The sequence below is a fragment of the Neocloeon triangulifer genome, unplaced genomic scaffold (genome assembly GCF_031216515.1).
Source record: "Neocloeon triangulifer isolate White Clay Creek 2 clone unplaced genomic scaffold, ASM3121651v1 ptg000009l, whole genome shotgun sequence".
NCBI classification, from domain to species: domain Eukaryota; kingdom Metazoa; phylum Arthropoda; class Insecta; order Ephemeroptera; family Baetidae; genus Neocloeon; species Neocloeon triangulifer.
Window position 1 is genome coordinate 343,375 of NW_026775551.1, and position 20,659 is coordinate 364,033.

The window sequence follows — 20,659 nt, forward strand, 5'->3', positions numbered from 1 at the left end:
AATCGGGCGTTCCGTTTTCACGGCCGCAGGAAACAGCGGGCGCCCGGGGAAATTTCGAAAGAAACAAAAAATGTGAATTTGGTTGGATGCGTGCCTGTCAATTACTATCTATGCTCTTTTTATTATCTTCATTAATTAACGCACTTTCGATGTAGTTCTTTTTTACTTTCCATTTATTATTATATACATAATTAATTAATTAATTATTACGATTATAATTATTAGTTTACTCGATTATCTGTCATTGTCACTGCAATGCTATTATTGTGTATGTGTATTTACTCAACACCTCATTAAAAAGTAGCCCTCTTCATTGTGGGACTCTGAAAATCTGTCGCTGCTATTTTTGCTTATCACTCTCTGTCCTGTGCCTCTTCCCACCCCCGTTTGTTGGCCCCAAGCCTACTTCCGCTGTAGTCTAATCTGTTTCTGCTCTGCTTCTTTCACCGACAAAAAAAAAAAATCTGGTCAGGCCCCATTTCTGATCTGCTTCTCTCTGTCTCACCCACTGCCCTTTTCTCGCCACTGCTTCCCACCCTCTCTTTTTTGCGTACAGTGTCTATCTCTATCTTGGAAACTCCTGTAAATTCAAAATACTGGCTTATTGTTAGTTTACGAGTACAATTAGATCTTTATTTTTTCCTTCCTCTTTCCACATTCTCTTGATTGTTTATTTTTCTTCAAAATCTCAGAGCAAAGCCAGCTCCGACCACGGTTTTCCGTGCTTCGAACAGACTTCTGCCTGCCACAGTGATGTCATCTTCACCGTCACCCTAGAAAATTTCAAATAATTTAACAAGCCTTTTCATTTGATTTTCAATAGTTTCTTACTAATTGTTTGTACTCTCGGCCTCCGGAGGGGGGCTTTGGCGACGAAGCGGCTTTCTTGTGGCCCATCTCACTCTTGGCAGGCCACGTGGGGAACATTGCAGGGTCAATGGCGCACGGGGTCTCATCAAAATACTTGTGCTTGATCGCGGCCTCTGCTGTTATCCGCTTGGCGGGGTCGAATGTCAAAAAACTGGAAGGTGATTGATTTTAAATGGTGACAACCAAACGTTTAAATTTTTGTCACCTGTTCATAAGGTCGAAACCGTACTCGGTGAGGGAGGTGGCGAATCTTGTCCTCAGGTGACTGATCGGGTATTCGGCAAAAGTCATTTTCTGGACGTTGGGAAGTTTTTTGTAACCAGGCCAGATCTTCTCGTTCGGGGTGCCGAGAGCTTTGAAGATTTTGTTCAGCTGGTCGATTTCGGATTTGCCTGGGAAAAGAGCCTCCATCAGCAGCAGCTCGGCAAAAATGCACCCCACAGACCACACATCGATCGGTGTAGAATATTCCTGGAGAGATGAAAAAAAATAGAGAAAACAGACAAAAATAAAAATGTTTCATAAAAACTGATTTTGATGGACAATAAAATCAAAGTTAAATGAGAAAATTTGTTACTACAATTTATATTTAATAAAATTGATGCGTTTTTATAATTGTATTAAATTTTAGTTTTGATTATTTCTTTATATTTCTATACTTCTTTTAAAATATATATTATATATATAATATTGTATAATAGTATTATAGTATTTTTTTTTTCAAAATAATTGTTAATTATTCATAAATTTTTATTACAATCAAATAATAGTGTTAGAGTTAAATGATTTAAAATCCCATTTAATTTTAATTTAAAATATTTCAAACAAAATTCATTTAAAAAATTAATTAATTTAAAATTTTTAAATTAATTAATTTTTTTTAAATGAATTTTGTTTGAAATATTGTTAAAATTGTTTAAATTAAATATTGTTAAAATTATATAAATTTTTCAGTAAAATTATTAGGTTGTGTATAATAGTTTTATTAAAAATTAAAAATACCTAAAAATGTAAAAAAAAAAATGCACTATTATTTGAAGGAATGGAAACCTTTGTTATTTAAGGTTCTGTTAATTTTGTTTTTCAAACGGCTTGAGTAGAAAAATAAAATATGTAATAGATTTAAGTCTGATAAGACCAACTACAAACCTTAACTCCAAGCAAAAGTTCCGGCGCCCGGTACCACAAGGTGACCACAATGGGTGTGTAGGCCTTCAAAGGAGAGCCGTACTCCCTGGCAAGGCCAAAATCTCCAACCTTAAGGATGCCTCGATGACTCAGCAAAAGATTGGACGTTTTGAGATCGCGATGCAGGATCCAATTGTCATGCAGGTGTGCAACGGCTCTCAGCAGCTGCTGCATCAGACACTTGATTTCTCCTGTGATAAGATCAAATTTTTTATTCAGAATAAATTTCACAAAAAATCTTAAATTCACATTATTATTTTTTCAATTCAAATTAAAGAATCTGACCTGGCATGAAAAACTGCTTTTTCTGCTTCATGGTTTCCATGAGTGATTTGAGGTCGTGCTCGACGTAGTCCATGACAATGAAAATTTTGTCCATGTTGCTGCCGACCACGATTTCACGCACGGTGACTATGTTGGGGTGCTGGGCTTTGAGAAGGGTGTTGATTTCCCTGAGGGAAGTGATGGGAAAGCCTTCCTTCTCCTTTTCCATCTTGAGCCTCTTCAGGGCAACGATTTCCTCGGTGCGTTTATCGCGCGCCCTGTACACAACGCCGTAGGTGCCCTCTTCGATTCTGTTCAGGCACTGGAACTCCTCAACGTTGCGGCACCCTTGGATTGCTGGCAGGTACGGCGGCAGTTTGTCCAACGGGTCCACTTCTTCCTCTTCAACCATTTCTACGTCAGAGCTGAAAAATTTGGCAAATCGAATGAAAACCAATTATGAACCAAAATTGAATAACAATTTAAATTTATTTGAACAATTAGTATTTATTTAATTTCTACAATTTTTGTAATAGTTTAAATTGATTTCATTACATAACATTATTGAAATTAAAGTATTTGTTTATTAATTTTTAGTAATTATTATAGTATTTGTGGTCAAGTTCATATTGTTAATTTTAATAAAAATATAAAAAAGATTAAATTTTGACTAAATTTCAAAATGAAAAATTTATTTCATGACCAGAGAATTTCAAATAATTAGCTTACTGTGGCGGTGTGTTGACATACGCCGTGTCATCATTTTTATCCTCCTCCTCGGACTTGTCGCTGACCTTTTTCTCAACCTTGCTCTCCTCCACCTCTGCATTTTCCGATTCTTCCTCGTCATTGCTATCCGAAGAATCTGAGGACGATCCAGACTCGCTGTCACTTTCATTGCTGGACTCTTCTTTACTCGACTCTTCTTCCTGTCCCTAATAATTATACATTAAAATTTTACTCAACTTTGAAACTTAAACCTTACATCACTGCTGCTGTCCTCGGACTGCTCCTCGCCATCCTCCTGTGACTCCTCTTCACTGTCAGACTCAACAGTGACCTCCTCAAATTCTGAAAAAAAAAAAAAAAAAAAAATACATCTTTAAAATTTCCAAAACGGTGAAGAAAATACAAAACCTTTTTCCTCTTCCAATTTTGGCTTTTTTCTTTGGATCTGTTCCTTGTCGACAGCAGGCTCTTCTTCTTTCTCTCGTCGTGTTTTCCTCATTTCCATCTCCTTCCTCGAGATCTCCTTTTGCCTCTCCCGTTCCCTCTCTGTAGAAATAAACTCATAAATTAGCACCCTAAAAAAATCACAATTTCTCTCACTCTCACCTGCGTTAAGAATGCGTTCCATCCTCCTCTCCTTCTCCAGTCTTTCCTCCCTCTGCTGTGGAGTCTCCGGCGGCGGTTTTCGCACCTCGGGCTCCACCCTGCTTCTCTCCCTGTGGTGCTCCTTGTCCTTATCACTCCTACTCTTCTCGCTCTTGCGTTCCAGGTGACCTCGGAGGTCTTCGATCTGCGGGGTCGGCAGGGACATCAAGGCCGGCGGCGGTCGCTCCTCGCGGCGACTTCCGCTCTGCGAGGACCTTTCCTCGCGCCGTTCGCGGTGCTGCCGCTTGCTGCCGTCCCTGCTGCTCCGTTCGGTCCTTCTGTGCTCCCTTTGTCTGTGGTGACCCTTGCGGTGCGAGTCCTTCCTCTGCCGACGACCACCGCTTGTCTTGTCGCCGTAGCGACTGCGATCTGTCCTTGACCGCTTCATGTGTTCTTTGCTTGGAATGCTCTGCGGCGGACGAATGTCTAGAGAGTCCTGCGTGTCCGAAACACTGAAAATTCAAAAATTTCAGTACAGAATTTTCTTCCTTTTTCCGTCTAAATAAATCTTACTCAGACCCTTCGTCCACATGTCGTTTTGCTTTGATCTTGACGGCTCGGGATCTTATTTCGCCGTCCTCGCTGATGTCATCGCCTTCGTCGTAATCATCTTTGTAATGTGACATGGTTTTAAAATAAAATTCAATAAACAAAATAAATTGACGAAGCACGGGACCCTCAAGTGTATCATGCAGAACGTCTCAAATTTCCGTCAAACTGCAGGAGCAAAATTAATTCTCAAAGATTCCTTGTTTATGTCTCTAATTTCTGTTTGTGTTTATATCAGATCCGGGATCCGGATTGTTTTTCGTTTTTTGCTATTTGCACCACCATACTCAAACCATACTTTTCAATTGTGTGCCAACATAAAAAAGTTTCATGGTGTATTTTGCGTATTTTGATTCTTTTTTTTTAATTTAAAACAATGCAATATATGTATTGCACTTGCAGGACTTGCAATGTCTATCACATATTTAATAAAAGGAAATTTAATTGATTAATTAGCACAAATGAAATGTATAAAACTCTTAAAAAATATAGTTGAAAATTTAAGTTTTACGTGTGGATAGCAGACTCTTGCCAACATAACAAGACCAACTTTTCTCAAGGATCTTTGCCGCCGCAGCACCGGCATTATTGGCGGCCATCTTACTTTTTCAGAAGATCTCTGCATTCCTTGTGCGCCAAAGCCGGATCAACTCCGAAGTATTTGGCGTTTTCATCCACACGATTGAGGCATGAGTGACAGAGAGGTGAGAATTGAGAATTTTGAAAACATAGATGGTCGGGAATGTTTTTTAAATTGCGAAACAAAGTTTGCGTGAGCGGATTCGTGGCCAAAAAAGAGGAGAAACAAGTCAATCAAGCGGCCGTGAATTTCGACTCCCATAAAATTTTGCAGTTTACTTCCGCATTTTATAAGTGTTTCAAGGCCAGATTAATACAAATATAATAATGTACGTTTCATAATTCATAATTCTTAATCGACGAGAAGATGCTACCGATACTATGCCAAAATAATTTTAAGCTGAAAAAAAGTTTGGAACATTTGCATTATTCCTCCCTGCCGGTCTCTCGAGATCACTTCCCTAAGAAACGACAGAAATCGGACAAGAATTCTGTAATATTTTTGTTTATGCTGTAAAAATTTCTTACTAAAAAAACAAAACAAAAAAAGCTTAAACATTTCTCCGAATGAATTGTTATTTCTCTTAATTTTGACTCATTTGATTTTTCTTGCAGCATAGCCCAGCGAGGAGTGGATCGTACAGAAGCGCAGACTTGGACAAGCACGTCGTGCACAGCCCCCACAGAGCCAGACTTAGCAGGTCGCCCAGTCCAGCCAGACTTGAAGTCCGACGCAACTCGTTCTCACGCTCCAGGTGCAAAATTTAATTTTTAACAACAACTCGATTTGCAACTTATTAATTTTGATAAATCAGAAGCCCTTCTAATAAGAGAAAGATGTCCTTCCGCGGAGAGCGAAGTGACCGTGGCGAACGTGGTGAGAGGGGCAGGTACCGCTCGAGGAGCCGTTCCAGGTCTCCAAGGAGGGCCAGGGAGTACTCGAGGTCACGTTCTCGTTCCCGCAGCCGTAGGAGAGACAGGGATGGCATCATGAGAAGCCACTCGAGGAGTCCCATGTCCAACCGACGCAGACATATTGGAAACAGGGTAAAGATACGAATTAAATTTTGAAACATGATAGCAATTTTAAATTTTCTAGGACCAGCCGAATGAGAGTCGGTGTGTGGGAGTATTTGGCCTGAGCATTTACACCACCGAGCATGAACTATCAAGCATCTTCAGCAAGTACGGCCCTGTTGAGAGGGTCCAAGTAGTGATAGATGCCAAGGTTTGTTTGATTTTTCTGCTTGAAATTATTTTTTAAATTATTTGTGCACAGACTGGTCGATCTCGTGGATTTGCTTTTGTTTACTACACCAGCAAAGAGGACGCCAAAGTGGCCAAGGACAGGTGCTCAGGCATGGAGATTGACGGACGCAGAATCCGTGTTGACTTCTCCATCACCCAGAGGGCGCACACTCCCACCCCTGGCATATACATGGGAAAACCAACGTACTGGTCACGTTTTTGTTCAATCGATTGAAACTAATAAAATATATCATTGCAGGGAAGTCCACAGCCGAGGTAGAAGTCCGGAGAGAGAAAGATGGGGAGGCAGTGGCAGACGCCCCAGGCACGATGGGTAAGATTATATTGCTAATTTTTTGAAGATTCCTCCATCCAAAAAATTTTATGTAACTAATTTTTATGCAGAAAATTTGAATTTTTAATTTTGTTATTATAGATTACCCTTTTCTTATATCTTAGTTCTTTTATCAGTTTTGTTCAGAACTGTTCGTGTTATGGAATACATTGTAACATTTGCCATTTTTTCTCTTGATTTTTTGGACTCTGTTGCAAACGACGCCTCATAAGAAAATAAAGTTTGAATAATAATAATCAAAAATTCAATGGCCTTTTCAGCAACGATGCCTATGGAGGTGAGCGCTACCGTGAAAGATACCGCCGCTCTCCGTCTCCGTACTATTCTTCGCGCTCTCGCAAGGGCCGTTACGAGCGCTCTCGGTCCCGCTCCTACTCTCCCCGTGAGTACTAAATCATTAACGGAAATATCCCACTTGGCCAAGTTATAAATTTAAAATTTGTCGTTATAATTTGGTGCTGGCAACACTCGTACATACAAGTAATCCATAAATGTGGCAGTCGCTGTAAATTCTCCAATTGTATGGCTCCAGTTGAAAGTCTCTACCGAGTGTGTCCTTATTTCTCTCCCTCCTTTTCTTAGTTAGAAAGAAGACTGCCCAGATTGTCGATAACAAAACCTCACCTTGTTTCTGACCTTACGATTTCAGGTCGTTATTAATCTGATGCTGCATCTCGATGGTTCATTGGAAGGGGACACGTTTAAAACATCTCTCTCCTCCCGGGGGAATTGATTTTTCATTTAATCCTTAGGTGTCCGTAACTGGGACACGGGCGTTTGTGTGACAGAGATTGCCCTCAGTACGCATTAAGTTAATGATATGTGTGCGCTTTCCCCCGCCTCCCTTTTATAGTTTTTGTCTCACTTCGAGTATCACTAGTGCAAAACGTTTCAACTCGACATTTGTTTTCTTTGGATTAATCATTAATTGCAATTTAGTTGACATTGTTTTGATCAAAGTCCCCAAACTAAACTCCCCGCCACATCACTGTGTCACTTATGTCTTCATATTAGATGCTTCTCTTGGTTCTAACCTCAACTTTTTGTTTTCTCATAAGGTATTGAAAGCCGTGGTAATGGATGAAGTAAGAATTAGCGGGGGGAAGAAAGAAAATTGCAAGCCGGTATTTCGCAAGTGTGGCTGCTTTCGAAAGAATTAAGAGAGAAAATGCAAGAGAAGGGAATTCTCACGCAGCAAGCCCTTTGCTTATTGTAGACACTGAGCGAAAAAAGAAAATAGAAGCATAGAAGAAAGAAAAGTGGGAGTTAAGCCCAAGGTTTCTTAGGAAGAAGCCAGACAGATAAATATGAAAACGGACTAGCAGGTTAGTACTGAAAATAAAACTGTCCTCAGCAAGCACATGATAGCTCACTAACTTCAGACTTCTCCAGACAGCCCTTTCACATTTTAAATCTCTGTTCAATCACATTTTGACATAATTGCATTAAAGATAAAATCAAATGCGTGTATTCTTGACTTTGTAATTGATGAATAAATAAACTTATCTCAATTTCAATAACAAAAAACCTGTAGTAAAATTATTTCATCATAAACCTTTATTTCTTTTAAAATAAAAGTAAAATTAATTTTTTAAGCTTTTCAATAACCGTAATGATAAGATCTTATTAAAAAACTGTTCTTTTTATTATCAAATTCTTAAAGAGTACAGGAGACAATGAAGAATATTTCAGTGATCAAACACGTTTGTTAACATCCAACATTAAAAATTTCACAGAGAAGCTAAACCGATCGATAATGAATAAATCTATCACGTTTCTAACAATGAGAGTGCCTGCTGCAATTCAACTTATCTAGAATTTCAACACAAAAGCAAAAACTCCACACGGAAATGACGGCGGTGTTCATTTTTCATGCACTTTTTTACAAATGAATTAATGATCTGTCCACGTCCGTTTTGCACCTCGAGGGTTAGAAAATTCAAATCGTGGTGGCGTGTTTGTGTTTGTCCTGCTTTTTCTCCTCGGAAACTTCTGCGTCAGTCGAATCACTTTGTCCGTGCTTGGGCTTGATGGAGAAGGAGACATAGTAGCGTTTCGAGCGGTCCAGCTTGTCCGTCGGCAGGGCCACAATTTGCCTTTCGCCGCCGAGACTCAGCTCCAGGGTCATGGGCTGCCTGATGTCCACGTGCTTCATGGTGCCGGTCGCAGGCAACGTCGAGCTCTTGACCAACTTGTGGCGCGCCGGCGGCGACCCAATCTGCGGCAGAAATCGCTCCGTCTGCGGCAGTCGATTCACTGGAATTGAAAAAAAAAAATTATTAATCTGTCTCTTGTAAGGAAGTGCCAAGGACGCTCACCGTAATTGGCAACAGGCGGGGTTGTGTAGGCATCCGTGGCGTGCTTGCACCTGTGGGTGCTGATAGTGCAGAACGCCGGCGAGTGTTGCTGCACGTTTCGGGGAATGGAAAGTCGGAGAGCGGCGGCCAGAGAGTTGACGTCGTCTGTCGGTTTTAGACGCGCGATTATTCTGGCGTCAGAACTGTTTTGCAGCAATTTCAACTGGTCTGAAATGGGAATATTTATGAAATTTTATGGGATATTTAATTCGTGTTTAATTAAATCTTAATCATAATTTATTGTTAGTCGATTTAAGCAATTTTATATGCTATAAAACAAACAGTATAAGATTATTTTTGATGATAGTTTTTCTGTACGTTAGCATTGGCTTGTACATTTAATTTCCATGGAGGCATAATTAGAAAATATAATTCATTAGGACGATAACTTAATTGATCAAAGCAACGTTTTGTCTCATGGATTAACTTTATAAGATAATTTAAAATTCACCAAATCACTTTCAAATATAAGCAGTGTTAAGTCTACATCAAATGACATTGTTGTTATGGGAAACGGTTCAGAAAATATTTTTTTTCAGTTTAGATGCAGGCAGATGCAGGTTGATATTGTGAGCTCCCTTTGATAAATTAATTTAAAAAATTTTGATTGGAAAATAGTTTTCATTAATTATATGAATTTTATTTATTTTATTTTTATCAGAGCAACTAAAAATAATTACATTCATTGTATAATTGATGTTTAATAAATTTAAATTATAATATAATTCAATGAATTATGGTGAAAATTAATTAATAATTGTTTCAAATGAGGATTCTCTTACCATATAAATACTGTTCGAACGCCCTGAAGGAATAGGGACCGTCGTACTGTCTTAACCCGACAATCAATCCCTCCTTTCGGTACTCATCGACAGCCCTCTTGACCAAAATGCTCTCGTTTCCCCTTCCGGCCCTGAGCTGCGCCTTTTTCAGCTCTAGCAGCTCCTGGAAAATCCGCCTCTCCAGTTGGTACCTGTTGAATTTCCCGGTCCGCGTTAGCTTGATTTGATATAATTATTCTACCTATTCGTGCAATTGTTAGGCTTTGGAATTTGAGTCGATGAGCGTGATCGGCTCGTTATTTGATTAATGCATGAAAACCACTCACTTTCGGGTGCTCACTTGGACGGCCTGGGTAACCGAGACGACCGACTGCTCGTGCCGCTTCCTGATGATCTCACGCGCCTTCTTCTCGTCCTCCTCGATTTGGGCGCTCTGCTCGATCGCGTGCATCTTGGTCAGCGGCGTGACCCGCTGGCTCGGCTTGCCATTAATTAGCTGCTTGCCGTCGATCAAGATTTTGTGCGGCTGAACGTCTGCCTTCTCGAATGCCACCGTTTTCCTCCCTTCCTCCGGGTGAGTATCGGCCACCCTCGGTTTCTGGCCTTCGTCGCTGGATAAAATATCGCAAGATTTATGCTTGCCCTTGGCCTCCCTTTTGCCCTCAGCCTTCAACGACTTGTTGGCCAAATGCTCTTTTTTTGTACTGTGTTTCGGAAGGGCTTTCTTCGGAGAGCTCTGGTGACGATTTTCCGATGAGATGTGCGTGCTGTCTGAATGTGTTTGATCCTCGGTGGCGGATACGTCTGATGTCGTTTCACTTTTGCGCTTCGTTATTTCTTTCGTCTGTTTTTTAGTAGCTGCTGGTTTTTCGTCTTTCGTCTCCGACTCGGAGCAACTTTTGCCCTCGGACTCGCCGCTTCTGAAGTCGGACGTTGTTTCGCTCACCGTTGCTCCCGTCAGCGGACGGCTGGTGTCATCATAGGTTTCGGTCGTGTCCCCACCTTGCGATACCGCTTCTGATTCGTCTTTGGAGCTTATTATTGTTGGAATTTTTATTTGCTTTTCAACCTCACCTTGATTCACGACGATTTGCGTGTTTGGAGTTTCCGTGACTGCTGCCGGCCTCGCTTTGTTTGTGTCACCAGAGGCGTTTTCCGACGTCGTGTTAATTCGCGATTTTTCATCCCCATCTTCACCCTTGGAACTGCTAGCGGCAAGTGGTTGTTTTTGCTGCTTGGTCGTGCCTTTGTCAACCACACTCCCCAGGGGTGCGGTTGAAGAGTCGTTTTTCTCCGCCACTTCTGGCGCCTTGGAATTTTGCTCCTTCACACTTTCTCTCTCAAATAAAACTTCTTCTTGCACCAATTCAATCTTCCTTTCAACACTATTTTCAGAAGCAACTGTCACTTTCGGTTTCGCTTCCTTTGGTGGCTTTTCTTCTTGTTCTTCTTGTTTGGCAGGAATTCCGGGAATTATAGCTATGGAGGGCACGCTAATACCTTGTTGCGTTTCTTTTTCAATGTGTTGTTCTTTCACCGCCTGGATTTCTTTGAGAGGTGCTTTGAATTCAATTTTGACATCAGTTTTCTCATCATTATTTTTCACCTCTATTATCTTTTCTGTTTTAATCTCTTCTGTAGCCTTTTCATCTTTTGTTTTTTCCTCTTTTTGTTCTCCAGACGAAGATGAAACAATTTGAGCTTCAACAATTTCCTCATTTTCCACCTTCTTCTGAACTTTACTTTCATTTGCTATTTCAAAACTTTTGGAAACCGGTTGACTCTGAGTGGTAATGCCCTGTTCATTTTTACTCTGGACCTCATGAATCTCCACTTTTTTAACTTTTTGTGAAATTTCCTCCGTCTTCGCCGTCTCTTTTTTTGCTTTATTTTCAGGCGCTGCAGCTTTCGTTTTGGTCACTTTCTTCTCACCGCCCTTATCTTTCGACGGCGCCCTGGCAGGAGCGGCTTTTTTCGCTGCTTCCTTGGGCACTTCTCCGTTCTTTGAGGCTTTATTGCCAGACGCCTTTTCGACAATTTTCGTTTTCTTTAAATTGTCCTTTTCGGTCGCCGCAGTGATTTCCATACAGCTTTCCACACTTCCCGTCGAGGCCGCTTCGCTGTCAGTCGTAATTCCACTCGTGTTAGGGCTATCAATGACCACCTTCGGATAGACCTTGATTTCTACTTTGTTATCGGAAACTGCTTGTTCGCTTTTTTCCTGAAGACTTTGCTGATTTGAGCTTTTCCCGTTGCTTTTCGTCTTCTTGGTTGCATCTTCTTTGATCTTATTATTGTTATCTCGAACGGCTCTCTTTTCTCCTACTTCCCTGCCTTTCAATTTATCCTCTTTCGCATCGGAGCTTTTCGATCCCACCGTCCCTACTGCTTTTGCCTGATTCGATTGTTCTTCGTGACTTGCGTTCGGCAGCTCTGAAGTTGCTGTGATGTGCGGTTTCGCGTTGAGAGCGACTGGCGATTCCTGCTCGAGTGTGCTCTTGGCAATTTTCTCGCGTGTTGCACTCGCCTCCTTGGCGTGCCGTGTATGATTCTCCTGTTTGCTCTGCGCGTCCGTTTTGACATCGATCACCTCACCCGGCTTTGTTTCACCTAGTTGCAGCAAAACAACCAGGATAAAATTAATAAATAAATTTAAAATTTGAGAAACTTACCTTCTACTATTTCTTCGTCAACTTGTCTCTCTTTCTTCTCCCTTCGCGATGAATTCCGTCTGCTCTTTCTTTTTGTCCGCGAGCTTTTGGCGCTTTTTTCCTTAAGCTCAGTTTCACTCTCGCTTGAAGAACTGCGAGGCGATTTCGATTTTCTCGTCCGAGCTTTTCTTGCACTTCTGTGCGAGGATTTACTGCGTTCTTCGCTTTTTTCGGCCACATTTTCCGCCTCGACTTGAAGAGAACTCATTTGTGTCACCTATATCAATTATCAAATTTTTAATAATTCCTCTTTATCTATGAATATTTTACTTGAATTGGCGCCGGCTGTAACGCAGGTGTGTTTGCTCCTGACGTGTCAAAGTTGAGCACGGCTGACGTAGTTGACAAATTTGTGTCTAACCGAGGAGTCAGATAATCCATTTGGCTTTCAAAGTCAATTTGTGCTCTACAAAACCATTATGAAATATGAAAACGATTAATTTTTAAATTAAATACTTTCTCTGGCCACGCAAGGCGGCTGCCTCTTCAGTCAGTTTCGACGCCGGGACGCCTCCGAGAAGTTGCAAATATTTGGCGCAGCTGCGGTTTTCCTTGGCCAGGGCTGCGTCCAGCGGAGTCAAGAGGGCGCCCTTGGAAGTTCGCATGACAGGGTTCACAAAAGATTCGGCATCCAAAAGCACCTTGGAATAAATTCAAATTTCAACTTCAAATTGTGGCTTTGAACAATTTTTGCTTACTCTGCACATCTCCACATAATTCCTGATGGCCGCGATGTGCAGACTTGAGCAGCCGTCGCTGTTGGCCGCGGTGACCATTTCCGGTCGCAGGGCAAGCAGCCACCGGACGAGTTCCCTCCGCCCACTCTGCACTGCGTCGTGCAAGGGCAAATCGCCTCGCACGTTTCTTTGCCACAAATCGGCGCCGGCCATGTGCAGCAGCTTCAAAGTCTCCAACTGACCCTTGGCTGCACCGCAGTGCGCCGCACTGAAAAATAGTTAAAATTTTTAATGTTCACATTAAAACATTCAACGAGGCACTCACGTTCTGCCTCGCCTGTCCTGGGTGTTGCAATTGGCGCCGAAGTTGAGCAGCAGATGGGTGCAGTCGGCGTGGCCCAGGGTGACGGCGTAGAAGAGCGCCGTGCACCCGTGGTTGTCGATCACGTTCACGTCGGCGCCGCACAGAGTTATCAAAGTTTCCAGGCACTCTGTGTGTCCTCGGCTCGCCGCGCAGTGCAGTGCTGAAAGTTCGTCGCATGAAGAACTCGTAAAATGCAAAACGAACGGGATTTTTACCTGTTAAGCCGTCCTTGTCGGCCGCCTCAACTGCGGCTCCCGCGTTTATCAGCGACAAAACGGCATCTGCACTGCCTAAAATTATAACACATAGAATCCATACTCATTTTAGAAAAATTTAAAAGTTAAATTAAAAAAATCAACAATATGCAAGCGGTTAATTAAAAATTAATCAAAATTGAATGTAAACAATGTATTTGTAACGATGTGGACAAATAAACAACAATAATAAAAATAATAGTCATAGCAGAGTCATAGTAAAAAAAGAAAAGAACGCCTGCAAATTACCAAGTTAGGCAATACGCTTGACAGAGGTGTTGAGCAGGTTGCATATCATTATTTTGTTTTAATTTTTTTCCACATTTTGTATTAAGACGTTATTGTATTTATTATCATTTTATTTTCCAAATGGATATATGAGGAACCCTCCTCTATGAAGTTAAAATGGAAAATTTACCTGCACTAGCTGCCCACAAAATCGGCTGCCGTCCGTCGCTGTCCACAACGTTGACATCAACTTTGCGGGCGAGCAGAGCGGCCAGCATTTTTAGACCCACTTTGACGTCCGTGCCCATTTCTGAGTGGGGACCACACATTTGGGCAGCGTAGTGAATCGGGTAGCCATTGTGGATGTCAGGCATTGATGGATCGGCGCCAGATTCCAACAATGCCTCCAAAGCTTCCAACTCTCCACAAACTAAATAAATTGGAAAATTTAAATTTATTTTTCAGTTTTCTGGCCAAGCTCAACAAAAATGGCAATCAGGTTGTAATGCAGTTCCAAAATCAGCATGTAACTTTATATTACATTTTGGGAGTATAATTATCTAGAATCTACACAACAACAGAATGTCGATCATCGATTTTTAGGCTAATGGACAACACGCATTGCTACTAAAATTCTCATTTTCTCCGTGTAGCATTTTATTTTCACTGGAAGAGCTTGATAATTTATATTAAAACAGCGCTGAACTTTTTTTATATAAAAACTTTGTACAAACCTGTGGCCCAGTGGACGACCGAGTGTTTCTCATTGTCAACAACGCTCAGGTCGGCCCTTTTGTGCAGCAGGAAGCGGACGAGACTCAGGTTGCCGGCGATAATTGCCAGGTGGAGAGGCGTGAATCCGTCCTTGTCCTTGGCGTCGAGCAACTCGGGCGCCGCTGCGAGGACCAATTCGGCGCTTGTTGAACTCGAGTTCTCGACGCAATAGTGCAACGCGCTCTTCATCGTTCGGTCCCGCTGCCTTATATCTGACTAAAAAAACAACTTTAGCAAAAAGAATTTATTAATGAAAAAAAAAATACACACTTTTTGGGCAAGAAGCTCTCGGACTTGGCTGTCACGATTCTGCTGGCAGGCGTACATTAGGGACGTGACGAATCGGTTGTACAAACGTTTATTATTAGCACCTTTGTAGGTTTTCCCGCCCCAAACATTATCCACCATACGCGTGTTTGACTAGAAATGGGCTCCTAGTTCCGTCGGAAACTGATCAACTTCCTTTGCCGCCTAAAACAGAATCGAATGCGTGAATTAGAACAAGAAGCCTTGAGATTTGATTAATTTTCCTTCTGATATGTGCTCATTTGCATGCTTGATTTACGACTGACGAAAGAGCCTTATTTTCTTTTTCGTAAGTGGACCCGCGAGAGGAGGGAGGATTGTTTCCACTCTTGCTAATGGCCTCTTTATTGCCCCCAGGAGTTGCGCTCTAATTTTATATCATCTCGCGCCGAGATAGCGAAATTCATTGGCGTGCATGTGTTCGTGACGGCGCCGTTCCTCTCCTGTGAGAGAGATTTTCAACGTGTTAGCAGCGGCCCTTATGTTTTGAAAACTTCTCGGCAAGGTTTAGAAAATCGCTGCAACCCTTTTGTTCTCAAAAAGTTATATATTTATATAAAAAAAGAAACAAGTTTTTCGGTTTATGGAAAAATAGAAAACAATCCTGATTTCTGCTGTTCGGAAATATAAATCATGTACTTTTCTCACACGAAGCGAATTAACCGGAATCCTGCAGGTCGATAAGGATATTTCCGAAACTTCCTCTCTATTAATAACTAGACAGCACGCGGCCCGGCCGGCAGGTTGCATGCACGCAGAGGATCCCCATAGGAGCGAGAAACTCGTGCTGTAAATTAGGTCGAACCCTAACGCACCATATGTGTGAGTGCCGCGGTCCGAAAAGTGGACTGGCCCGTACGCGTCCGGACCAGGCGCTGAGTGGAGCCGCAACTTTTATTCAAATCGATCGGCTCTCGCAATCTTCAATTTCGCCACACACTCGACGCATTTGCATCATAAATGGAAATAATTCCTTATTAAGCAGCTTCATTATGAAAATTAAAGAAAAATCATTGCAGCAATAAAAAAGGGTTTGCGAATAAGAATCGAAAGATAGCAATTTATTTTATCCACTCATATTTGAGCAGCAATTTGTTGAATGAAAAATAAATATCAATACAATGAAGGCGGTTTTGAGCGTTTGAAATTCTATGCGAGCGGCGCAATTCAGTTCGACTTATTACATATTTATGAGGTTTGGGAGCAATAACATTGCGGTGCCGAACGAACGCCGTGTGCCCAAAAACGCACTATTTTATCAATGGCATTATTTTTCCATATCCCATCATACACTTTTTGTTTTCAGAAAATATACAAAATGGAATTATTTTTAATAAAAAATTTAAAATTTTAAATGATTTAAATTTAATTACTTCAAATTTGTGTATTAAGTGCATGTGACAATTGTCGCTGAGGCGATCAGCAGACCTCATTCTATACTATGGAATGTAAAACTCACCCCATTTCCGTCTTGGCCGCCGCTCCCTGCAGAAAAGTTGCGTCCAAAGTGTCAGCGACGGCCACCATGTCTCGAGCGTAGAAGTGTGTCACTAGAATTTAGCGAACAAACTATGTTTTCGCTCTCATTGACCAGTTGCCAGCGCTCTCAATGAGGACGCGTCGTCATGACGACCAAGAACCACAACCTGCGTCGAGGTCAGCCGGAAGAGTGGTGCACAACTTTTTAATTTCGGAAGAGAGGGTGAGCGAAACGCGCGGAAAAACTTGCCCATCAAGTATATTCAAAGAAATTTATTTTAAAAGGATAAATTACATTTATGTGAAAAAATGAAACAAATTCTAGGGATGACAATTTTAGTGAAAGAAATAAAATATTTATTTTGTATTATTTCCTCTCGAGGATTAACCATGTTGATCTTAAGGGTATTATTTTATAATTTATTTCATTTTTTGTGTGACAAAGAAAAATTGAAAATCAGTTAACTAGTAAAAACGATACCGCTGAAAAATTATTTTGCTTACTAAGTAATTTTTTAGTATGTTTTGTTTGTATACCAAAGCTGGAAATAGAATATAGAGTGGACAGCGGCTTGGGGTCATTAGCTAGCCTTTGATGTGTGACCTACATCGCTACATGTCTCTAATTTGATAACACAAAAGTATGTCTAACCATTTCAGACCAGCACGCGCAAAGTTGTTAAAATCTTGGGTGCAGAAAAAAGCTGACCGCGATAAAAATCCTTCCTGGTGAAAATGAACGATGAAGATGAATTGTTCTCATGAGATAGAGAACATGCATGTTGCTAGAAAGGATGAGCTTATGTGGGGCATAATGATTGATCACAAATACTGAACTCATTTGCATAGCAATCAAAGAACGAATTGTAATCCATAGCTGTAATTTTTAATTCCAATTTAAATAATTTTATAAGAGAGGGATAAAAATAATCTATTTTATGAAGATATCTGATTTTTATTAAATTTTTTTTTCTCACTGAGAATCAATAATAATTTAGGCAACAGCTTCCAGCTCCTTTTCAATGATTTTCCTGTACTCGTCAAAACCGCCCTCGATGGCCACAATTTTGCCACCGCCGCAAACCCACAGCTCTTGGCAGACCATGCGAATCAAACGTTCGTCGTGAGAAACCAAAATTATGCCTCCCTTAAAATTAAAAGCAACATTAGGTTGGCCGCAATTCAAATTAAAAAAATCTTTACCGTAAACTTGTTGATCGCCTTCCCGAGAGCTTCGATGGTCTCAATATCCAAGTGGTTAGTTGGTTCATCAAGAATCAAGAAGTTGGGCAAAGCCATGCACATTTTGGCAAATGCAACCCTAGACTTTTGACCTCCAGACAAACTTTCAATACTTTGCAGGGCCAAATCTCCAGAAACGCCAAAGCTACCCAACTGCCGTCGGTATTCCTCAGTTGGCCGTCCTAAAATATTAACTTTGAGATATGTTTCACATTTTAAGTTGAAAAGCGAACCTGGGAATTCTGATGCAAGAAGTTCAACAGAGCAACCCTTCATTTCGAGTTGGTCAACGTGATGTTGGCTGAAGTAACCGAATTTCAGATTACGATGAACATTTCTGGCTCCTTTTGTGGGCGTCAGGAAGCCCATGACAATTTTCAAGAGAGTGGTCTTGCCAGCACCATTGTCACCAACCTTAAAAAATAGGACTGTGAAATCATAATATGTAGAAAATGTTGAAGTTTTACAATGCATATCCGAGATTCCATAGTTGCTCCCAGGTTGACTCCTTCGAAAATAGGTTTGCCCTTTTCGTACCAGAAAGAGATCTCGTCGAGTTGCAAAATCGGAGGGGACAGTTTTTCAGTGTCTGGGAATTTTAGCACCACTTCAGTCTCCTTCTCCACAGGTTTCAGCTCAGGTCTGTGTGACAATGCATTGCTTTAAAGATCAATTGCGAAAGGCAAACATTAAGTTACAATTTCTCGAGCATCTTAATCTTGCTTTGAACGCTGGAGGCGCGGTTGGCATTGTAACGGAAGCGGTCAATGAACTCCTGGATGTGTGATCTGTGCGCCATTTGAGCTTCATACTCCCTCTGCTGGTTTTTCAATTTTTCCGTTTTAATTTTTATGAAGTTATCATAGTTGCCCCTAAGAAAATAAAAAGTTGTAAAGGTTCCGCTTTATAATATCAGTAAATTGTGCTACTTGTAAGTGTCTATTCGCTGGGTGTGCAAGTGGAAAATGTCTGTCGGAACAGTGTCCAGGAAATTCCTGTCGTGCGAAACGACCAGCAAAGTTGTCGGCCAGTTTTGCAAATAGTTCTCAAGCCAAATGATCGCTTTCATGTCCAACATGTTTGTCGGCTCATCAAGTAGCAGCAAATCAGGTCTGTTTGTGGAAATAATTACAGCATCAAATAGTGTAAAACACAACAATTTGATGAATTTTACCTTGAGAAGAGAGCTCTTGCTAAAGCTAAACGCATTCGCCACCCGCCCGAAAACTCTTTGGTGGGTCTTTTCTGCTTGTCGGCAGTGAAGCCTAGACCAGCTAGGATCACACTTGCCCTGGCAGGCGCTTTGTCAGCATCAATGTTCTGCAGCTGGATGTAAACCTCGGACAACTTAGAATTAAGTTCTTCATCACCATGACTGAAAAAATCCAAAATATATTTTTTAATGACAGTACCCAAAAATAAACATCGACAAAATTTTAATTCAACTATCAAATAACAAGTTAGACATCAAAATAGATTCATTACCCAGAATTAATTTTGGCAGTAATTTCTCGTTCCTGTTGAAGGAGATTTTCACGAACAAGATCACATTGGAGAACACTTTCAAGGGCTGGAGTGTCATCACCAACCACTTCTTGTTCCACGTGTAACACAGATATGTGCGAAGGGATTTTCAATTGGCCCCTATTTGCAAGATTTGAATTTGAAGATTTTGAGTTTTTGATTTCTCCAACTTACATCGCAATCATTCTGAGAAGTGTGGTTTTGCCGAGACCGTTTCTGCCAATCAAACCATAGCGTCTACCAAATGCCATGACCATATCAGCACCTTGCAGAAGAACTCTGAATCAAAAACAAATTTTTGAGTAAACCAAAATTCCTTCAATTAAAATGAGCACCTGTCTCCGTAGGCAATGTCAAAGTTTTCTATTCTGATGTCCAGACCCCTGTTGGTGCCCTTCATGTCCATTTTGTTGTCCTTCTTGCTAACCATCTGAGAGGCAGAAGCGCTTTCTGGTTTGGCCAGCACGGTCTTGGTAGGCTCCCCAGATCTTTTATCCTGCTTTTGCTGCAACTTTGCCTCAGCCTTCTCCAGCTTTCTTTGATCCACTTTCTGAAATTTTTCATATAAGGATTGATATTAATTTATAGATTTTATGAATTCTTACGAGCCCATCATCCCTTTGATTCATCCAGATGCTTTTCATCTCGCCCACCGTTTCAATGTTGGCAGCTAAGCTAGCAATGTTCACCGGTGCGTTCAGAATACGCATTTCATTTTTTACTTCAGTTGAAGACGGCCTCAAAATTAACAAGATTCTGTCACAGACATCACTGCAAGATTTAAAAATTGTGCTTATTAATGGGCTATCAATAAGAAAAGCTTTACGAAACCAACCGAACTTCACTTTCAGTTTTCTCATCAGCAACCTCTTCTAGAACATGGCCAATGGCTTCGTACAGTTCATCGCTGTCTTCAAACTCGTCCGCTCCTCCAGAAATAATTCCTGAAAAAGTAGCTAAGATTAGTGAATTATTCTATTTAGTTGGCCTTCGATAAATGTTCTCTCCTAGCCGTCTGAGTGGTTGATAAAATAATGATAAAAGGAATAAAACTCGGTCCAAAATAATAGACAGAAGAAAATTCAAATGCGTTTGGGGTGCCTTGTTTTAATCAAATTCGTCCGTTTTTTTGTGATGATTTTTTTTCAAATTTTTTTTTTCCAAGATCGCATCCCAACCTTTTTTCCCAATAGAAAAGAGGCAAAAAGAAATGTGGACGTTTTTGGGTTAAAATATACCGTAAAACACACTTACCATCAACATAGACAAAGAGCTCGTCGTCCAACTTTGGGAACTCGGTTTTGATGAGTTCTCCGTAGGTGGTCATGGTGGTGATAGGCGCAAATTACAGTCTAGAACAGGTGTCACCTTATACCCGACTCGATCATTAGCTTTTGTCGAACAGCGGCGAGAAATTTGGGATCGAACTGTGCGAAAATTAGGCTATCATGCCTGTCTTCTTGCCACCCCGTGCGTGTCAGTCGCGCAGTGGGGGCAACTTTGCCGTTAGCATGGAGAACAGAATCTTTGAACC

General features: G+C 41.1%; 4 protein-coding genes across 9 annotated transcripts; 1 reads left to right on the forward strand and 3 right to left on the reverse strand.

Moving 5' to 3' along the window:
- Window positions 1-591: 591 nt before the first annotated feature.
- On the reverse strand, window positions 592-4,541 carry LOC132195119 (cyclin-dependent kinase 11B). The gene is made up of 10 exons (XM_059616884.1): window positions 4,210-4,541; window positions 3,658-4,148; window positions 3,460-3,597; window positions 3,308-3,393; window positions 3,052-3,257; window positions 2,344-2,747; window positions 2,020-2,249; window positions 1,076-1,341; window positions 832-1,021; window positions 592-773 (listed from the first exon to the last, which is right to left on the reverse strand). The coding sequence occupies exons 1-10, from the start codon at window positions 4,320-4,322 to the stop codon at window positions 681-683; spliced, it is 2,217 nt and encodes a 738-aa protein (XP_059472867.1). The 5' UTR covers window positions 4,323-4,541; the 3' UTR covers window positions 592-680.
- Window positions 4,542-4,789: 248 nt separating this feature from the next.
- On the forward strand, window positions 4,790-7,650 carry LOC132195123 (transformer-2 protein homolog beta). 5 transcript variants are annotated; one of them, XR_009441615.1, is made up of 9 exons: window positions 4,790-4,949; window positions 5,440-5,579; window positions 5,640-5,871; window positions 5,924-6,052; window positions 6,104-6,276; window positions 6,332-6,406; window positions 6,688-6,809; window positions 7,077-7,227; window positions 7,486-7,650. XR_009441615.1 is itself a non-coding variant. In XM_059616897.1 (8 exons), exons 1-8 carry the CDS (start codon window positions 4,935-4,937, stop codon window positions 7,085-7,087), a joined length of 897 nt encoding a protein of 298 aa, XP_059472880.1. In that variant the 5' UTR covers window positions 4,790-4,934; the 3' UTR covers window positions 7,088-7,650. The 5 variants fall into 5 exon arrangements, 4 of the variants coding, with proteins under 4 accessions (XP_059472880.1, XP_059472878.1, XP_059472879.1 ...); XM_059616897.1 differs by having other exon boundaries at window positions 7,077-7,650; XM_059616895.1 differs by lacking the exon at window positions 7,077-7,227.
- Window positions 7,651-8,102: 452 nt separating this feature from the next.
- Window positions 8,103-16,441, reverse strand: LOC132195118 (inversin). Of its 2 annotated transcripts, XM_059616883.1 has the most exons (15): window positions 16,340-16,441; window positions 14,845-15,045; window positions 14,535-14,790; window positions 13,991-14,230; window positions 13,534-13,608; window positions 13,280-13,478; window positions 12,976-13,222; window positions 12,734-12,918; window positions 12,548-12,683; window positions 12,239-12,494; window positions 10,641-12,176; window positions 9,893-10,592; window positions 9,567-9,757; window positions 8,746-8,952; window positions 8,103-8,683 (listed from the first exon to the last, which is right to left on the reverse strand). In XM_059616883.1, the coding sequence occupies exons 2-15, from the start codon at window positions 14,980-14,982 to the stop codon at window positions 8,367-8,369; spliced, it is 4,683 nt and encodes a 1,560-aa protein (XP_059472866.1). In that variant the 5' UTR covers window positions 14,983-15,045; window positions 16,340-16,441; the 3' UTR covers window positions 8,103-8,366. The 2 variants fall into 2 exon arrangements, with proteins under 2 accessions (XP_059472866.1, XP_059472865.1); XM_059616882.1 differs by having other exon boundaries at window positions 9,893-12,176.
- An 805-nt stretch (window positions 16,442-17,246) lies between these two features.
- Window positions 17,247-20,610, reverse strand: LOC132195169 (ATP-binding cassette sub-family F member 3). Its single transcript, XM_059616985.1, has 13 exons — window positions 20,380-20,610; window positions 19,961-20,069; window positions 19,731-19,896; window positions 19,461-19,675; window positions 19,300-19,404; window positions 19,087-19,245; window positions 18,776-18,976; window positions 18,531-18,713; window positions 18,300-18,473; window positions 18,069-18,243; window positions 17,835-18,015; window positions 17,563-17,783; window positions 17,247-17,506 (listed from the first exon to the last, which is right to left on the reverse strand). The coding sequence occupies exons 1-13, from the start codon at window positions 20,450-20,452 to the stop codon at window positions 17,354-17,356; spliced, it is 2,115 nt and encodes a 704-aa protein (XP_059472968.1). The 5' UTR covers window positions 20,453-20,610; the 3' UTR covers window positions 17,247-17,353.
- Window positions 20,611-20,659: the final 49 nt, after the last annotated feature.